Source organism: Megalops cyprinoides, chromosome 16, assembly GCF_013368585.1.
Source record: "Megalops cyprinoides isolate fMegCyp1 chromosome 16, fMegCyp1.pri, whole genome shotgun sequence".
Classification (NCBI taxonomy): Eukaryota; Metazoa; Chordata; class Actinopteri; order Elopiformes; family Megalopidae; genus Megalops; species Megalops cyprinoides.
In genome coordinates, this window is record NC_050598.1 from 24,823,304 (window position 1) to 24,840,138 (window position 16,835).

Sequence of the window (16,835 nt, forward strand, 5' to 3'; positions counted from 1 at the left end):
AACAAAGAGCAACCAATCCATCATTTTTCATGGAATGCATGGTTCTTCAGTATTGATTGTGACCATATCTCTCTCTCGTTCTCTCAAATAAGAATGAGGAGAGGAAAGGACATTTTCAGAGAAACATAAAGAGACCTGTATCGGACATGCATTAGATTCTATGCTTGAAAAAACTGAGAGAGAAAGAAAACATTTTGAGGTAGGCTATTTGTGTATATGAGTTATTGAGTCCTGAGCTTGAAGGCCCCATGGCCTGTGTTGATCCTGGTGAACTGCTGTAGGTTCCTAACTGGGCTCACACTGCACATGTGAGGGAGAGAGAGAGAGAGAGAGAAGAGCGAGAGAGAGAGAGAGAGTGAGAGAAGAGCAAGAGAGAGAGAGTGAGAGACTGTGCCTGTAGTTTGTGAGAGACCGTAAACGCTGATGTGTCAAGCCCCCCGGGGGGGGGACTGGAACAACAGAAGCCATGGCAGGAAATAATAGTCAATGACCAGGGCTTCCGATACAATCATGCTCTCCTTCCCCGGTCCAGAAGAAGGCCAGGCCCGAATGAATGTCTTCCTCTCTCTGTGAGGGGACAGCCGAGTTCCTTCTGTTGAACTCGGCCGAGCTCCCGTAAATGAAACCAGCTCTGCGCACAGTCATACATTTGTAATTACAGACAGTCGCCTCGCCAAGGTCACAGATTTATGGCTTTGTTGTGGGTTAAATGAGGTGTGGGATGGAGCCTGTCTTTTTTCTTTCCTTCTCTTGAGTTTTTTCCTCGTTTTTTGAAAAACTGGACCACTTCCAGGTCATGTATCACACAGGAAGACATCAGATTGTTCAGTGACCGTGGCCTTGCCTGGGTTTTTAAAAGCGCAATGAGTTAACGGTATTGGATTTTTGGCTCCTTTTACATTGCAGAAGGCGGTCCATTGCCAATCTCTACTGTGAATGCGTTTTGACACAAAGCATTTCTTTAGTTCTTGAGAAACAAACAAAGAGAGTTAAGAAAACCCCATTAAAGACTGTGTTAACAATACTGCTTATCAGTGTGGGTAAACGCGAAAAATAAGCATTCGTTTGATCACGGCGCAAAATCGGGCTGGAGCACTTTTCACACACTCACGCTAACTGACTTTAATTTGACTCAAAACTTAAAAAGTCACACCGTTGGTGACGGCCTCACGTGTAACTCAGTATAAGTATTCAGGGGTTCTGGGTCTCACCTTTGACAAAAACGTAGGTGGAGCCTTCGTCCTGTGCATGGTGGGGGTATTTGCAGGAATACAGGCCCGTGTCGTGGTGAGTCAGGTTGTGGACCTCCAGCCGGCTGCAGTGAGCGTGTGGGCCCCGATCGCATCCTTTCTCCTCCACTAGCACCCCCTCCGAGGACAGAGAACGCCTGGGAAGGCTCCACTGCAGATGGGCCGAACCCCTGTCAACAGCATGGCGGTAATTGGTGAATTCATCAACAACAGCTCATTTCCCAGCAACGGTTAATCACATGTCAGCCGCAATAACGCAACTCACCACCGAGAAGGTTTGCCATGTACAATTGGTTGATTAATGATTACTGTTAAATACACTTGGTTAACAGCTTGCAGAGGTTAGAACAGACCATCATTATATTGGCTATGATGGGGTAGTGTGATTTTGACAGGAAATGGAGTCAGTTAATTTCATGCTTATGACATAGCCAACCACCTTTCGTAAAATTCTGAGAAACCATTAGATGTGTTTGTTCGAGATCAAATATTGGAGATTTATCCTGAGACCTCATGCTATTTTCTACTGATTGTTGGTTGTGAATGTTATTTTTCACCACAGGCCTCCAGGCCTTTGTACGTGATGTTTATTTTGAAGTGTTTGAAGGCGAATCGCTCCATCAAGTGTCGTCCGATAGCTTCAGGACTTTCACATGGGAACACGGTCTCTGGGATGATGTGTTCAAATAGCACACATTTTTCTAAAAAATGTCCGTTTCAAAGGTCCCATTAAACAGGTCCCCGGGGACCCCCAACATGTCTGACATACCACTGCCTCTGCCTCCAACGTGAGCGGTCAGCAGTTTAAAACCATCAAGGAGAGCCAGAAGCCAAGCCAGTATGGGCCAGGCATTTCACACATGACCATGTAGGGAAGTGCTGCGTTATACTGGTCCACAAGGGGCAGCATTCTTAGCATGACTGGGAAACGATGCAAGGCTGGCTCGCAATATTTCACATGAGCTCTCGAGTCACATTCTGGACCTCCCGATCCAATATAAAGAAGGGACAAGTAAAGACTATGTCATCGAGTCCCCACTGGCCCTCACAGCCTGACAAGCCCGCAGACACTCATGACTCTGCCCGTGCCTTTAATGAGGAGCTTTTAAAAAAAAAAAAAAACTGGCCTTTATTACAGGCTCTGATGGGGTCCAGAGAACACTGGCACCTGGCTTCATACCAGCGCTCACTTCCTGACCTTCCAAATGGGGGGTGTATGTGTGTGTGCGCGTGTGGATGAACCTGTTGCGTTTATGACTGAGTTCCAAACCATAGGGGGGGCGGGGGGGGAGCATTCTCCCATGCATGAGGTCACACAGGAAGAGAAGCTAGAAACTACCACTGTTCCCTTTTTATAAAGTATCAAGTAGTGAAGCATGGAAATCGAAATGGTAATGAGTGGAATGGAAGAAACACATGGCCCTCCTGCTGCTGTGAATACAGGCAGATATAATAAAAAAAATCCAGAACAATAACTTTCCTGTTGGGAAATGTGGCAGATAATTGAGTGTTTTGTGTGTGTGTGTGTGTGTGTGTGTGTGGGTGTATGTGTGACAGAGCGAGAGACTGAGGTAGCGAGACAGAGACTAGTCGAGAATAAGGTTTGCTTAAATACAGTAGAGTCATAGTCATAAAGTCATACTTTGAAAATACATTGTTATATACGCACTATAACTCTATATTCATGCATATATTCATGCTCCATACTGTACTGTAGTCCTAGTATCACTTTGCACTTTGCCTGTATGTGACTGCTTTGGCAGCCGTGTTTCAGTTTGTCTTGCCAATAAAGCACAATGAGTTATTGAGCTAGTGAGTGAGAGGGAGAATGGCAAAGGAGAGAGGCGTGCTTTCATGCACTGAACAGTCATACCCATGTGGTGCTAGAGCAGGTGTACCGGAGGCAGGTACCTACCTGCAGGTGATGGTGAGTGAGCTCCCAGCAATGTGCAGGTGTGTGCTGCCGGCGGGTAGCAGCTGAGGTCTGGGCAGCTGAACTCTCTCCACCAGCCCTGCAGGAACACACAGCACATGATGTCATGATGTCACTGCCACAGAAACACGCTCTGCTGCTCCGCATTCGCTCACCGCGGTTTCCATGGATACAGGCATCTGACACAAGTACCGCCACCAGCGACACGGCAACAACGGCGGGCGATAATAACATCATAATCGCGACAGAGCAGCGTCATAGATCATCATAATCATCATCATCACCATTACCATCATCTTCATCATCGTCATTATCATCACTGTCGTCATCGTCACTGAAAGCACGTGGACCTTTCTGTAGCAAGCGATCTGACAGGATGATCAAACAGTGAGACACGGAGAGTGGCTTTCACAATCCACACCTTGCAATTGAAATAAACCTAGACCTGAGATTCAGACGTGGAAGAATTTAACACTGCTGCTTACTTCTGGAATGCCATCACTTAACTCTCTCTCGCATCAGTATGGTGTCATACTACAGTGCCCTGTGCGTGCCATTGTGGTGGTGTGACTGCTATACAAACGCCTTTCCGGTCACATGTGAAGCCACCTTGGTCTGCAGATGGCCAGATGGCAGGCTGCTGAATGTTTGCTGTAATGAATTGCACGAGCTGTTTTTGTGTGAATGCATTGCGTGTGTATGTACTTGAAGGGGTTCAGAACAGCTGCACCCCCCCCCCCCCCCCAATCCAAGGAGGTCACCTCTGTCAGCAGATGGACTGCAAAATAGAGATGAGAGAAGCAGACCCAGGTGAGTCCATAGTAGAACCTTCCTCATAACATCTCCTTGAGATCATTCAACAGGCCCTGCTTGTCTGGCACTCTGATACTCAGTTTGGACCTTCCATATTCATATTATTCCACAATGGAACACCCTGTTGGTGTGCGCTTTGCTGACTTGCTTTTTCATTCACCACTGACCTTGTTCAATCTCCATGTGCTATTTTTAATGTTGCGGGGAAGAGGGGAAAAAAAAAAAAAAACTCTGAATGAAATGTTACTGGACTGAAAATTTGAATTCGGTCTCTTGCCAATTAAACTCGATGATAGGATCAGCTTGTGGAGCCACGGGTAGGAAACACTGTCATTCTCCCTTCTGTCCGTGAAGCTTTCGCAGTCTGTCATAAGCGATTTCCTTCTTTTGAGCGTACTCCCCGAACACCTTGGGTACTGTCATTGTGTAGGTTAGTCATCCTGCCCGGCAAACAAATTTATTCAGTTCGGTCTTTCTTCTGGGAAATTATTATTTGTACCACGTGGAAGTGTCATACAAAATGAGACAATGGTATTACACAATGTAACTAATTCCCTGTCCCACCTCCAGCCCCGGAGTCTACTCTCTCTCGCTCACTCACACACACACACACACACACACACACACACACACACACACACACACACACACACACACATACACACGAGTTCTATTGCATTGTCGAAGCTGGAACAGCTGTATTTCAAGAATGAACTCACCACACCAGTCTTGGCACTTAATATTAACTTCCTTTGAAAAATGTAACAAAATCATTGTTTTCACCATCCAAGGTTGGCAGAGGGAAAAGGATGTTGGCAAAGCTTTTCGCTGTGGCAGTTACACACCTCTCCTGCGTTTGATTTTGCTCTTCAAACATAAGATGCCCCGAGAGCACAGCTCCAGCTGTGTGCATCTGCCCACTCAGCTCCGCTTCAGGGGACAGAAGAAAATATTCTCCTTATTAGCATTGCACATCAGGAGTTATTATGCGCGAGTGCTTCCATTCCAGTGACCTTGTGGTTAGGCGGGTCAGCCGCATGGTAAAAATGTTCTTTCGCTGCCCTCACACCAGAACATTATGAAATCATTCCTTGCCATACCACACTAAAGACGTTGAAAACACTACCCCAGGCCTCCCTCAGCCTTACAGAGATGTACAGGGTAACTGCTCTGTGATGGGACTGTTGTTCTGTTCAGGATGTGAGACTGAGCTGGCCAGTTGAATGACAATAACCAGGATAAGAGCCCACTAAAATGGAATGAACAATAGTATCATTCAATGCTTCTACACAGAGTGCCTGCAATGAAATGGTTTTGCTCTGCAGAGCACATATTAAAATAAATCAAGACAGAAAAAAGTATACACTACTGCTTTTCAAGGAAAACACCATTAAAATTGTTTATTTCCCAGAGCTCACATGTTGTACATATGCTGTATGTATTTTATGAGTCACAGCCTAATTTGTCATCCACAATTTGCTTGCAGCATTTTTTTTTGTCTCGAAAATGCGTGGGCTCTCATTAGAATGCGGAGTGTTGCCTGGGTAGGAATTTTGCACAAAGACATGAAAACACATTCAGCTCAGTTATGACTGAACCTGACACCTCTACTGTTATGGAAGCCACCCCATTCTCATAATCATCCCGGGCTGGCAGTGATCACTGTGCAGCACTACAATAATCACTCCCCCGTTATTGTCCCCCCCCCCCCCCCCCCCTCAATCAACCCAGCACCTCACACATCTTCTCAGTCTTGCCAGAGGATCCTTTCCTTGGTTTCCCCCGTTACTAAGCACAGCTGGCGCTATCAGCAGGGAGCCCCCCAGCAACCCACTTAAAAAGACCCCCTCTCTCGTAAAGGGCCCCCCCCCTCGCCCCTGCCCAGTGCTGACCCCAGCAAGCCGCTCGCCCCCTCCCGAACAGCTGTGCGCTGCATTCCGCCAGCGGAACGCCAGAAAATGCCAGAAATTGCGCTTGTTGTGGTGGCTGGAGAAGGCTCCGGTCTGGTTTTCATTAGGAGCTATTAAAGCAAAAGACAGGCGTAGAGGAACAGAGAATGCTCCGTGGCACGGGTTGCCATATTTAGCACGCTCCACTGAGTCCTCGCGCCAGTTATTCAACCGCAATTTACATCAGTGGAGTACTCGTGGATCCATTCATAACTCTTAACCTTCTCCTGGTGCTAAGCGGAGGCCACAACACAAGCATTGATATGAAAAGCATCCACCACTTGCACTTCTATCTTTGTGACCTTACCCCTGCAAACTACCTTTGCTAGCATGGTTTTTTACACACTAGCATTGTCCAGTTTACAGCCTTTTTCAGATAAGTCTGTGGTCAAGCATAAGGACAGCAAATATTTCATCCACACAAACAAAGGAAGGTCCAGAACAATTACTATAAATACCCATTTCAGGAATTTTTTCTAATGGACAGTTTCTACCATTGTCTAAGCTAAGCTGCATCCCAGGACAGGGTTTCCATGGAAATCAGTAGATTCCCTGAGAACTGAAAACAGAACATGGTGAGCTCTGCCAAACACCTGTGTAATTCAGCAGCTATCTCACTGTCATATAGTATCACTGAAAATTTGAATTCAAAAAGTCTCTTTTCCATTATATGCTACACAAAGCAGGCAACAGTACATAAAAAGAAATTTGCGTCATAATTTGACTCATATCATTTTATTTTGTGGTTTCGTATAAAAGCATGACATCATACATACTGCAATGAAAACCAAACAACACAGCAGCGGTTCGCTGTTTCCCAGCAACACATACTCTTCTCAGCCTGCCTTTGTTAAGAATGGAGATTGCTAATGGAATCAAAGATCTTTTACTGCAGTCGTTATGGTAGGGTACACTGAACCTCTGACCTGATGGTAGTGTTTGGACTGAAGGAGTAAGTGGAGGGGTTAACCATAAGAAGCCAAATACTTAATGCTGCTGAGCCTGCAAGTTCATGTATTGTAGCCTGTAAGTGAGTAAGGCTAGGTTTGAGTGGCAGTGAGCACTGGTACCACTAGAGATACAAACAAGAGATATTCCCCATATTGACCGAATATTCAGCTGCATGTTCTTCACACTGCAAGATCTGTCTCCGCCGTCACTGAAGTATTTTGAATATTCTTGACGGGGCATGGTTTATAACAGAACATCCATGCTTGCCATTTCGACAGACAGCACTGGAATCTCCTGCTACCAACCACAACCTCATGGATGCAGAGGTGTGAGAGACAGAAGGAAGGCGGGAGCTGTATATCTGGCCATTATAAGCAATATCTGCGCTGCGACAGCATATCAGCCGAAACTGAATGAGCAATTCTGAGTAATGCGATTGAGGAGCTGTGCGGCAGAATTAATGGACTGTCTCTCTCTCTCTGTGCCGTGAGGAAATCCCCGGTCATAACCCTGAGAGCATCAGGCATAATGCGCGGAAGTCCCAGCTCTGCGAATGGTCCCGGACTGTCCGTTCTTCCCGTCTCACCCGTGCCATCCGCCCAGCACCGAGGGGGGGGACCCGCTCTTAGGACTGTCCTCAAGGTGAAAACAACAATACCGTCGTCTAACGCTGCCGCCTCGCGCCCTCCGCCACGCCCCCCCCCCCCCTTTCTAATCTCGACTCCACGGACAAAAGAGACCAAAATAATCCGGAGCGACACACAACTCTTCATGAAAGGAAAAAAAAAAAAAGAGAAAGGATACTTAAACTGAGTCATCGCTGATTCGCTGTATCCAGGGATACGAGTGGGACAACAGTAGTTGACAGTGACCCTTTTGTTTTGTTTCCTGTTTCACAACTCTTGAAATTCATCTGAACTATTGTGCAGAACAGGTTATTCAATTCACTTTTGGATTTACCAACACCAGTACTTTTTAAATTTTTCATCACTGTCAGAGTTCTGAACGATTTCAGCCTTCGATGTGTAACAAGGAAGTGTAACATGCTGTAGCATCTTTTAAGTACATTGTTGCTCGCGCTCGTTAGGACATGGCGATGCAGCTGCTGTAGCTTACCGCTCTAGCAGGATTCTGTGCTGATGGTATTTCATGGTAAATCGCCCTTAGATCCAGGTCTACATACCAGACAGCAGACAGACAAACCTGCATGATATACAACGTGCCAATGGCAGATTTATCACCCAGAGCTGAAAACCCTGACAAGAGCAGGGACCACCTGCCAAAACAAGAAGGTGCTTCCACTACTCTTTCTGTAGGGCCGAACCTACCCTTGCTCCAAGCACTCCTTCCATCACTACTCTCTGCCAATACCAAGGTTAAGACAACAGCAAGGGAGAAGAAACATTTTATTAGCTTGTAGATTAGTCTTCAGAGATTTAGAAACAATCTGCGCTCCCACGCAGAGGAAAAAAAAAAAACCCCATCTGGCCCAGATGGGCGGCCACTCTGGTCAGCACCGGCTTTACCCTGCTTTTCACAAGGCAGGTTTTATTAACAGGACATGGGTTTGATAAACTATTCAAATAAAAATAATGCTCTCTACAAACTACATAGATAAATACCTTCCAAATTTCACACTGCTTTTATTTATAGTCTGAGAGGAACAAATCTTGCAATACAAGCAATAAATGTCCAGGCAAAAAGATACCCTTTCCATTTTTCCAGTTGAAATAACTGGAAAATAATTCATAGTGACCTACTATTGTTGTGTTTTCAACAGCATACAGTTCTAGAAGCAATAATCAAAAACAACAAGTGTATAGGGTTACAAAATAAAGTCTGCTGAATTTCAGATTCAATGATGTCTCCAAAAATCCCTATTTCTGTGTTCAAGAGGGTTTCTGTCCAAGAATCCTTCACACGCACGGAGGTAGAGGAGGTGTGCAACCTGCCAACATCAACAACTTCGGTGATATTTCACTGAGGAGGAAAGGAGAGCTCTGGTGTCGGCAGTTGCGTCTTGCTGGGAACAGCCCACACCATGCACAGCCTGCGTGAACTGACGACTTCACTGATGAGGGACAAACGACCTTGCCCTTGGCCGACCCCCCTGCCTATTAATCCCATCCTCCTGATCTTAAGTGCCTGGCAAAAAGAAAGCCTCCACAAAAAAAAAAAAGAACGTTGACTCCTTGACCCATCTTGAAAAGTTTAATCAAAACAGGTCCTGGTGGGCTCCAGTTCAAAACCAAAGATTGAAGACTTGAAGACTCTGGAGTGGTTCCTGAAGCAGAGTATTAAGTGTGGTAGCCATGTGCAGTTATGTAAATGGACTGCATTTATATAGTGCTTTTCTACTCACTCTGAGCACTCAAAACACTTTACAGTTATATGCCTCACATCTACCTACCAGTGGCTGCCATACAAGGTACCAACTGGCCACTGGGAGCAGTTTGGGGTTGAGTGCCTTGCTGACACTTCGACATTCTGCCAGAGGGAGCCAGATTTGAACCAGGGAGCTTCCAATCCCCAGTCGAGTGCGCTACCTCCTGAGTCACTGTTGCCCCATGTCTATACCATGGAATAATGGTTTCAGGGCAGTGTGTAGGACCTGAGTGTTTTTAAGCCTTTTTCTTAATCTGATATTGCTCTTCTGCTGCTCCTGAGCAAACCTTATTATAATTTGCATCTAATATCATCTAATAGACACTCCGTTAAGATCCATTAAGCTTACCCGGGTAACAAACTTCACAAATCACCTCTTTACACAGCTGGATATTTACTGAATTCAAGTTAATGCAATCACAGGGCCCTCATCTGTGGTTTCAATCTGCAAACCCCCTTACTACAACACTGCTTCCCTAATCACACTTCTGCACTTAGTCATCATTAAATGTCAATGCAATCGCTGTGTGTCCCAGTAAAAGTCCCAGAGTTTTGCTCTGACCCTCTCTCAGCTGAGTTGGCTCTATCTTGCGGCAGTGAAGGGGGGGGGGGGGGGCTCTCTTTATCGCCATTCGTGCATTTGGCACATGCCTCGCCTCCGTCTCTCCCCACCCCTGCCTTGTGCGAATCAGCTCCCCTTTAGAACGGTCTCCGTCTCCCTGCTTCTGCCTGGCCTTCACCTCTCCACCTCCTCTGCATCTGTACAAACACTGCCCCTCATGGTCCAAGGGCTGCCGGCTGCTTCTCGCGCAGGTCTCCAAAGGTGAAAGGGGACCCTCGGTTCCCACCAATTTTTGATGTTGGGGAGCCCTGCGCAGGGATCTGCACCCGGGAAGCCCTTGTGTAGCCACCGCGGGGGGTCTGAACCTGACTTTGGCTTATGAGGGCTGTGGCTGAAAACCACAGAGACCAGCCAGATTCTCAAGCTCAATCTGAGCTATCGCAGGATAAATCTGCTTTGCTGTTCTGGGGGCTACTTCAGAAGTAAAGATCTGAGCACGGGAGTGTTCCAGGCAAAAATTTCTCTGCCCTGATCAACGGCAGAGTGTTACAGGAAACCCTCTGCTTCTGCCGAATACAGTAGTTTGTGCTTTAAACACTACCAGCAGGCAGAGATCAGGTGAAAAAAAGCATTGGATTGTAACAAAATATCAAAAGTAGCCCTGCATATAGTGCAAAATGAAGTATGCGCTAATAAAGGAATAAGTGGTGTTATTTATCTAGAAGGGCTCATTTATCTAGACTGCCTCATCTCCCTGTCATTCATGGGATATTGGGGGCATGAGTAACACTGATAAAACTGAACATTATTACACACAAACAAGTCAGGAGAGGGAAACATGATCAAGCCCTTGGAGGGTGTTTGACTTTATCTGGAAAACATACTGCAGCCACTAGAGGAAAAAGGGATTACAGGGAGCTGCTTTAATACTTTACCATTATTAGCATGCACTTATCGTCTACTGTTTCACTTTCTTCTCTAGTCTGCTGAGAGCACTTTCCCAAACCTGTTATTATTCCCATTATGACCTCCATGGACAAAACAAGGCTTACCCCTACCTATCTGCATGGGATTACTCCACGGTAAGCATGCAGCGCTCCACACTCAGACTAAAAAACATTAATGATAAGCTTTAACTACTGTAAGTATTCCACCATCTTATGGGACTAAAGATGCCTCGCATACAAAGTACCATCCATTCGTGATTGGTGAGTGATTGGACTATAATTATCTCCATCCAATCTCACCACGAATGTCCTTTCCAAACACCAGGAAGAGCGGAAACGATCATCTGTCACTAAACTGTATGTTGTTCCGTTCTAGTGGTCCATAGATGGAGAAACTGACTCAAAGAAAAGCATACTAATTGCCCAGCCATTTCACCAAACCTCCCTCCAGCCCCAAGACCCAGTAATGGCTAATGGTTAAAGCTGAAGTTTTGAAAACAATGGGCGTCCTTTCCTCCCCCATTGTCTCGGCCCGGGTGGCTCGGACACATATTTGAGCCCGGCCGCGGGTGTAAGGAGCGCGGGGAAGGAATCTTTGCTCAGGTAATGGGTCGCGTTTCCGTGACCTCTGCAGCCCAGAACAATTCCAGGGTGCCTCCTGACCCTCCATCCGTTTCCTCCTCCCGTCTTTCCCACGTTCTGCTGCGGGGTAAAGACACCGAAGGAAATTTACGCGGATGTACCATAGACAAAGCTTGAAAACTGGTGGGGGGGAAGCCAAAAGGGTGCTGTATTTCCTCTGTTTAGGGTTGAGATGGGCCTGTGTTTATTTGAACAGGAGGAGGAGGACACATATCTGTGTTGCGCACCGGGGCAGGCGCTGTGTGGGGAAACATCCACCTTTTATACTCCGTCTTGTTTATGGAGAGGGGCATCGAGATAACCAGGCTGCCAAGTGGAAACAATGCCTTCTGTCCTACTTTACATTTTTTATCTCAAGATGCAGCTGAGCCTTTCACACTTGAGATGCACACAATTGCATTTCTCACATAAACTATTACAAAAACATCACCCAGGCTATCAAGTCAATTCTGGAATGAGTACCTTATTTATATAGCCTGAAAAATGACTGATTATGCATGCCCAGAATAGAATAACTCAGCATTGTCCCTTGATTCATGTCAAATTGTATGTTATAACAATAAAATCTTACTGACAAAACTGACCAGTGGCCATGTTCTGAACAAACATAAACCATCCTCCAGCACAGAAGAATAAATTTAGTTCAGTTTAAATCTACCCTTATCAATACATTTTTGTTTAACTTCAGTGGAAGTCCACTCCCTCCCGTGGACTATATAGGAACTGCATCACGTTGACTTTCGTGGGTTTCGGGGAGTAAAAAGGCACCGCAATGGGAAGCTTGCACGGGTTCTTGATGGGATTTTACCACCACGTTCAGTGATAGCGGGAAAACCAAATGAGCTGGGTTTCAGCCTAAATGCGTACAGTTGCTCACAAAGAAACTATTTTGAGCGTGTATGTCTCAGTCTTCTTCATATCTGAAATTACAATGCTGAAAAAGGCATTATTGTCATATTGTAAAACAATATAACAAAGACCCTTACAAAAGTGTTCTTCGTGACCGAAAGGCATGCGCTGAAACGTTTTTTTTTTCATAAAACATATTCTGGATTGTATGATGACTTTATAAAAAATGTTATTCTTCATGATTAAGAGTATGCAAACTACAGGTAATAGTCACGACTGACTTTTTCAGTTTCAAAACCAGTCACATACATTATGTTAATATATCTGACTTGCGTGTTCAACAACTCAACCAATCAACAAGAAATAACAAAAATACTTTCACGTACTGTGACTTAGTTTGCTTATTGCGAAGTCAGAACTAGGCTAATTAACGAAGCTAAACAACAGTGATCTTGATCTCTCCCATTAATGATTTAATACAGCACACACGAAGATGAGTTCATAACAACTTTTACATACAGCGGCATGTAACGATGTCAGTTTGGCAAGCACCCTCTTAATAATAATATTAAAAACAACGCAGATCTCTGTATGCTTTAATAACACGTTTAAGCTGAACGATATCAATGATGCATAAAATAACGTTGGACTCACCATTTACAAACACGAAACAATGAAAGAGAAGGAATGACAACGTCGCGCAGTCCAGCGGGGTCATTCTGATGCGTGGAGTCTTTGAAAGTTTCTTTGTAAGATCCCGAACAGCCAGAACCGGTTGCGGCAATATTAGCAAATAAAGAAATACACCCAAATCCCAAAGCAAAAGCGATGAAACACGTCCCTTCTTCTTTAGTTTTAACCCACCTGATGGGTTGCTAGCTTTCGAATGTGCAACCTACATCCAATAAATATTTTATCCAAATTACATAGTTTCAAAAATGGACAAGAAACCTTTCATGCATTCCGAACGGTATGGCACCGCGAGGACCTCTAAGGCAGTTGCTCTTAGCTTATGTCTCTCTCTAAAAAAAAAAAAAAGATGAGACGAGTCCTCTTGGGCAGGTGCGACGTTTTTTGTCTACCTCCCTCGGACTGAGTGAATGGAATTTTAACTAGCGTCTCTTTAAGCGGCCGATTCCCGTCAGATTTAAAGAAATAAAAAGCTGAATCCAATAAGCGTCTTTTCAGGAAAATACAAGGAAAAAAATAATAGAATTCGCCCTTTCAGCGAGCGGGACAATTCATGAACAATTCTCTGAGATGTTTTTACCCCTGCAGTTTTCAGCTGCGGCTGTTGGCTCTGCCCAGAAAAAAACCTTTATAGCGAAAAACAGAGGAAGGAGGTAACGTCACTGGATCGGGAGCAATGCTGCTGCTATGACACTGCGCCGCACTGTGAGCGCTCGAACGTCTCTTCCCACATTGCCGCTGATGCTTCGGCAGATGTTCTGCGCAGTCTACTCAGCGCTCGCAGTCACAACTAACTGACATAACGCGTGGGTTATTTTTGCTGCTGCAGCACAATCAAATAAATCCAGGGAGCGAGAAATGTCACAACCTGCTCATTCACCACGCCTGTCAAATGTGGAAACACAATTAGCCTACATTAAAAAAAAATAGTTGAACAGGTTAACGTCCACTCTTATGATACATTTTACCATGAATCACGTCACCAGATCTGTCGTCTATGGATCCTGTATTGTAATTCTCAAAATGAGAGGGAATAATGCGTTGATCAGGTAGGCTATATCTGAAGGCGACCAAAATGACACATTTTGTGGAATGTGTTAATATCAAATACCTGAACATTCAGGGAGCGAGAAATGTTGACAATATCACAGTCTGCTAAATCATTGAACCTGTGAATCGGAAACATAACAAACACGTACATAAAATAGTTTAACAGGTTAACGTCTACTCTTATAATAGCTACTAATGTGAATGGCATCACCAGATTTGTTTTCTATGGCTCCTGTATTGTACTCTTCAAAATAAGAAGAAATAATGTTCTGGTATATCTAAAGGTGATCAGAACCACACATTTCATATTAAATTTATTCCTGATGGATGTGAATTGAGGAGATATGGTAGGATGGAATAATTGCCCAGAACCATCTGATAGTGTTGAGACTGCTTAGCAGCATTTTGATGGTGACTATACTGTGTTGAACCAACATCAGAGATTGACTCAATAAACTTATTTATCAGGATGCGACCATTCAAAAAAGAAGTGTACTGACTGAACACATGGCAATAAAAAATATGTTGCAAAGCAAAAAATTTGTACAAAGGCTCTTCACAGCGGCTTCCTCATACCCGTGTGCTCAAAATGGTCTTTACGTTTGTTTTTTTTTCTTGCTTCTTTAAAATGCAAACAGACTAATAAGCCGTATCATATCTGAGCGCACACATCTGTCCAGCTATCTCAGATAAATATTTACTGGTTTTATTTTTAACTTTGGAAACAGGATATGCAGCTTTTTATATATCAGTGTAAATAATCTTGTGTGCCTCCCCCTGACCCCCAGAAACGCCCCATGGTGTGTGGATGTGCAGCAGACTGTTTACCTGACTATGTGATGCAGGGACTCAGTGTTCCAGGTAGGGCTTCCTTCATGTTTGAACATCCTGCCTCCTGATTTCCACTGTTCTCTCATCTGAAAACGGGACCTCTCGGGGCAGCAGCCTGGGGCATTAGTGGTGGGCCTAGCTTTGCACTGTGGGTCCGATGGGCACCCGGAGAAGGACAGCATGCATCTGTCAACAGTGGGGGAAAACCACGCTAAACACGAGGACATGAGAGATGGTCAATAGTGCTCTCTGGATGGGAGGGACGCCACTCTCAATACGCGTGATACTGTACGTCACATACAGCCCATGAAGAATGGCTACTTACCCTTCCCAGAAATGCACAAAATGCTCCCAGAAATGCTCTCAAAAATTTACCATGTGATACTTTTGATTTACAGGAAAATATTGTGAAACTGTTTGTAAAATCTGATGATTCAGCTGATTGAGATATATCAGGCAAGCATTTATTTGCTGGTCACCTTCACCCCTTAAGTACATGTGACTCGATTTTGAGTATTAGAACTGATTGCTTATATGACTTGCATTTGTTTTATACATAAGCCTAATACATCAACAGCAAAATTTTACACTTACCAAGATAAATTCTACTGTCTGCTCTGTTGAGTCTTCTCCTTTTACCAAACAGACTTTATGGCTATAACTTATCTTGCTGTGGCAAAAGCATTTTAATATTTAGTCATTTTGTAAGTCTGGAAAAGGGAAGTAGAGGAAAGGAAACAGAAACCATGTTATTAAAAGCATACTATCAAACAGAACAGTGCAGTGGAATTAAAATCCTTGTAGGAGGGCATTTAAATTTGTCAAAAGCTTTTTAGATCAGAGATTTTCCATTATTGAATTGAGAAGTGACTTGAAGGTTAGACAGCTCCTCTTTTAAAATAATTCACCATCTCAGGAAAACCAATCAAAAGGCATAACTTCTTCACCGATTAACCCTATAAGCAGAAATGGAAAGATTAGGTTATTTTATTGTCCAACATGCCACACAGAACATGACTTACTTTCAATGAGACAGATTTTTTTTTTCCCTTGCCATTTGTGCGTGTGTGCGTTGTGTGTGAATGTTTTAAAAATAAACACATTCTTAGCAGCTTATTTTATTCTTTATAAAATGCAAGTAGGCTGGCAAAAGTAAAACAGTTTAACTAGCCAAATCAGATTCCTCATTCAAGTTAGTGAAATATTTGTGTGCTGTTCCACTGTGTGTCCAGTTGCTACTGGCTATGTCCCCTTGTGTAATTAAGTCTTCAGCCCAATGCGAATTCCTCCTGGGCCAGGAGGGCAGCTAGATAAGACTGAGACAGGAACAATTGCTGGAAGCTGTGAGCTGAAAGGAGTGGATTTTTAAGACATTTTATTTTAGAATCTAGATTGTAAAACACAATTAGAGGGACTGACCAATTCTAGGAAAGCAGCTTGAAGCCCTTCCTTTAAAACAACAATAAAACTCTTAGTAAAGCAAAAGCCTCCTGGGCAACAACAAAGACTTTCTTCAGAAGGACCCTGACCAGTGACCGAAGGCCCACGGCAGATACAGTGTGTAAACGACACTGTTTACCTATATCTCCTGAGGCCCTTTGTCACACAGTGGTTCAGGGGACTTGGGTAACCTTTTTGACGGAGTCCACAATGTTCATTGTCTTGATGGATGGAGGCTGATGGATTTTGTGGACTGTGTGCAATTTTTATTTGATTGCTGCTTGATGCAGTCACCCAGGATCAGAGCAAACGCCACCCTGTTCTGCCATACTTCTGGCAGAGTGCTCTGGCTGACTTGTGAAATGAAAACGAAGCAGCCTTGCTACTGGATTGCTTTCTAGGAACATATACATGTAGACTTCCTGTAATGAATCACCTAGAAGTTAGTCATCAGCATGTGTTGTAATGTGTCTGTATCACATAAGGAAGCATCTCAGACAAAAATATCTCTAAGCAGCTGCTGTTCACACAGTATACCAATTA

General features: G+C 44.3%; 1 protein-coding gene across 2 annotated transcripts in view; it reads right to left on the reverse strand.

The window, feature by feature from the left end:
* kdrl (kinase insert domain receptor like) overlaps window positions 1-13,274 on the reverse strand; it is a 51,606-nt gene extending 38,332 nt beyond the window's left edge. For both annotated transcript variants that reach the window (XM_036547989.1, XM_036547988.1), the window contains exons 1-3: window positions 12,936-13,274; window positions 3,166-3,262; window positions 1,212-1,420 (exon numbers count right to left, since the gene is read on the reverse strand). In XM_036547989.1, coding sequence (XP_036403882.1) covers window positions 1,212-1,420; window positions 3,166-3,262; window positions 12,936-12,999 — 370 coding nt within the window. In that variant the 5' untranslated portion in view covers window positions 13,000-13,274. The remainder of the gene's footprint in view (window positions 1-1,211; window positions 1,421-3,165; window positions 3,263-12,935) is intronic.
* Window positions 13,275-16,835: the final 3,561 nt, after the last annotated feature.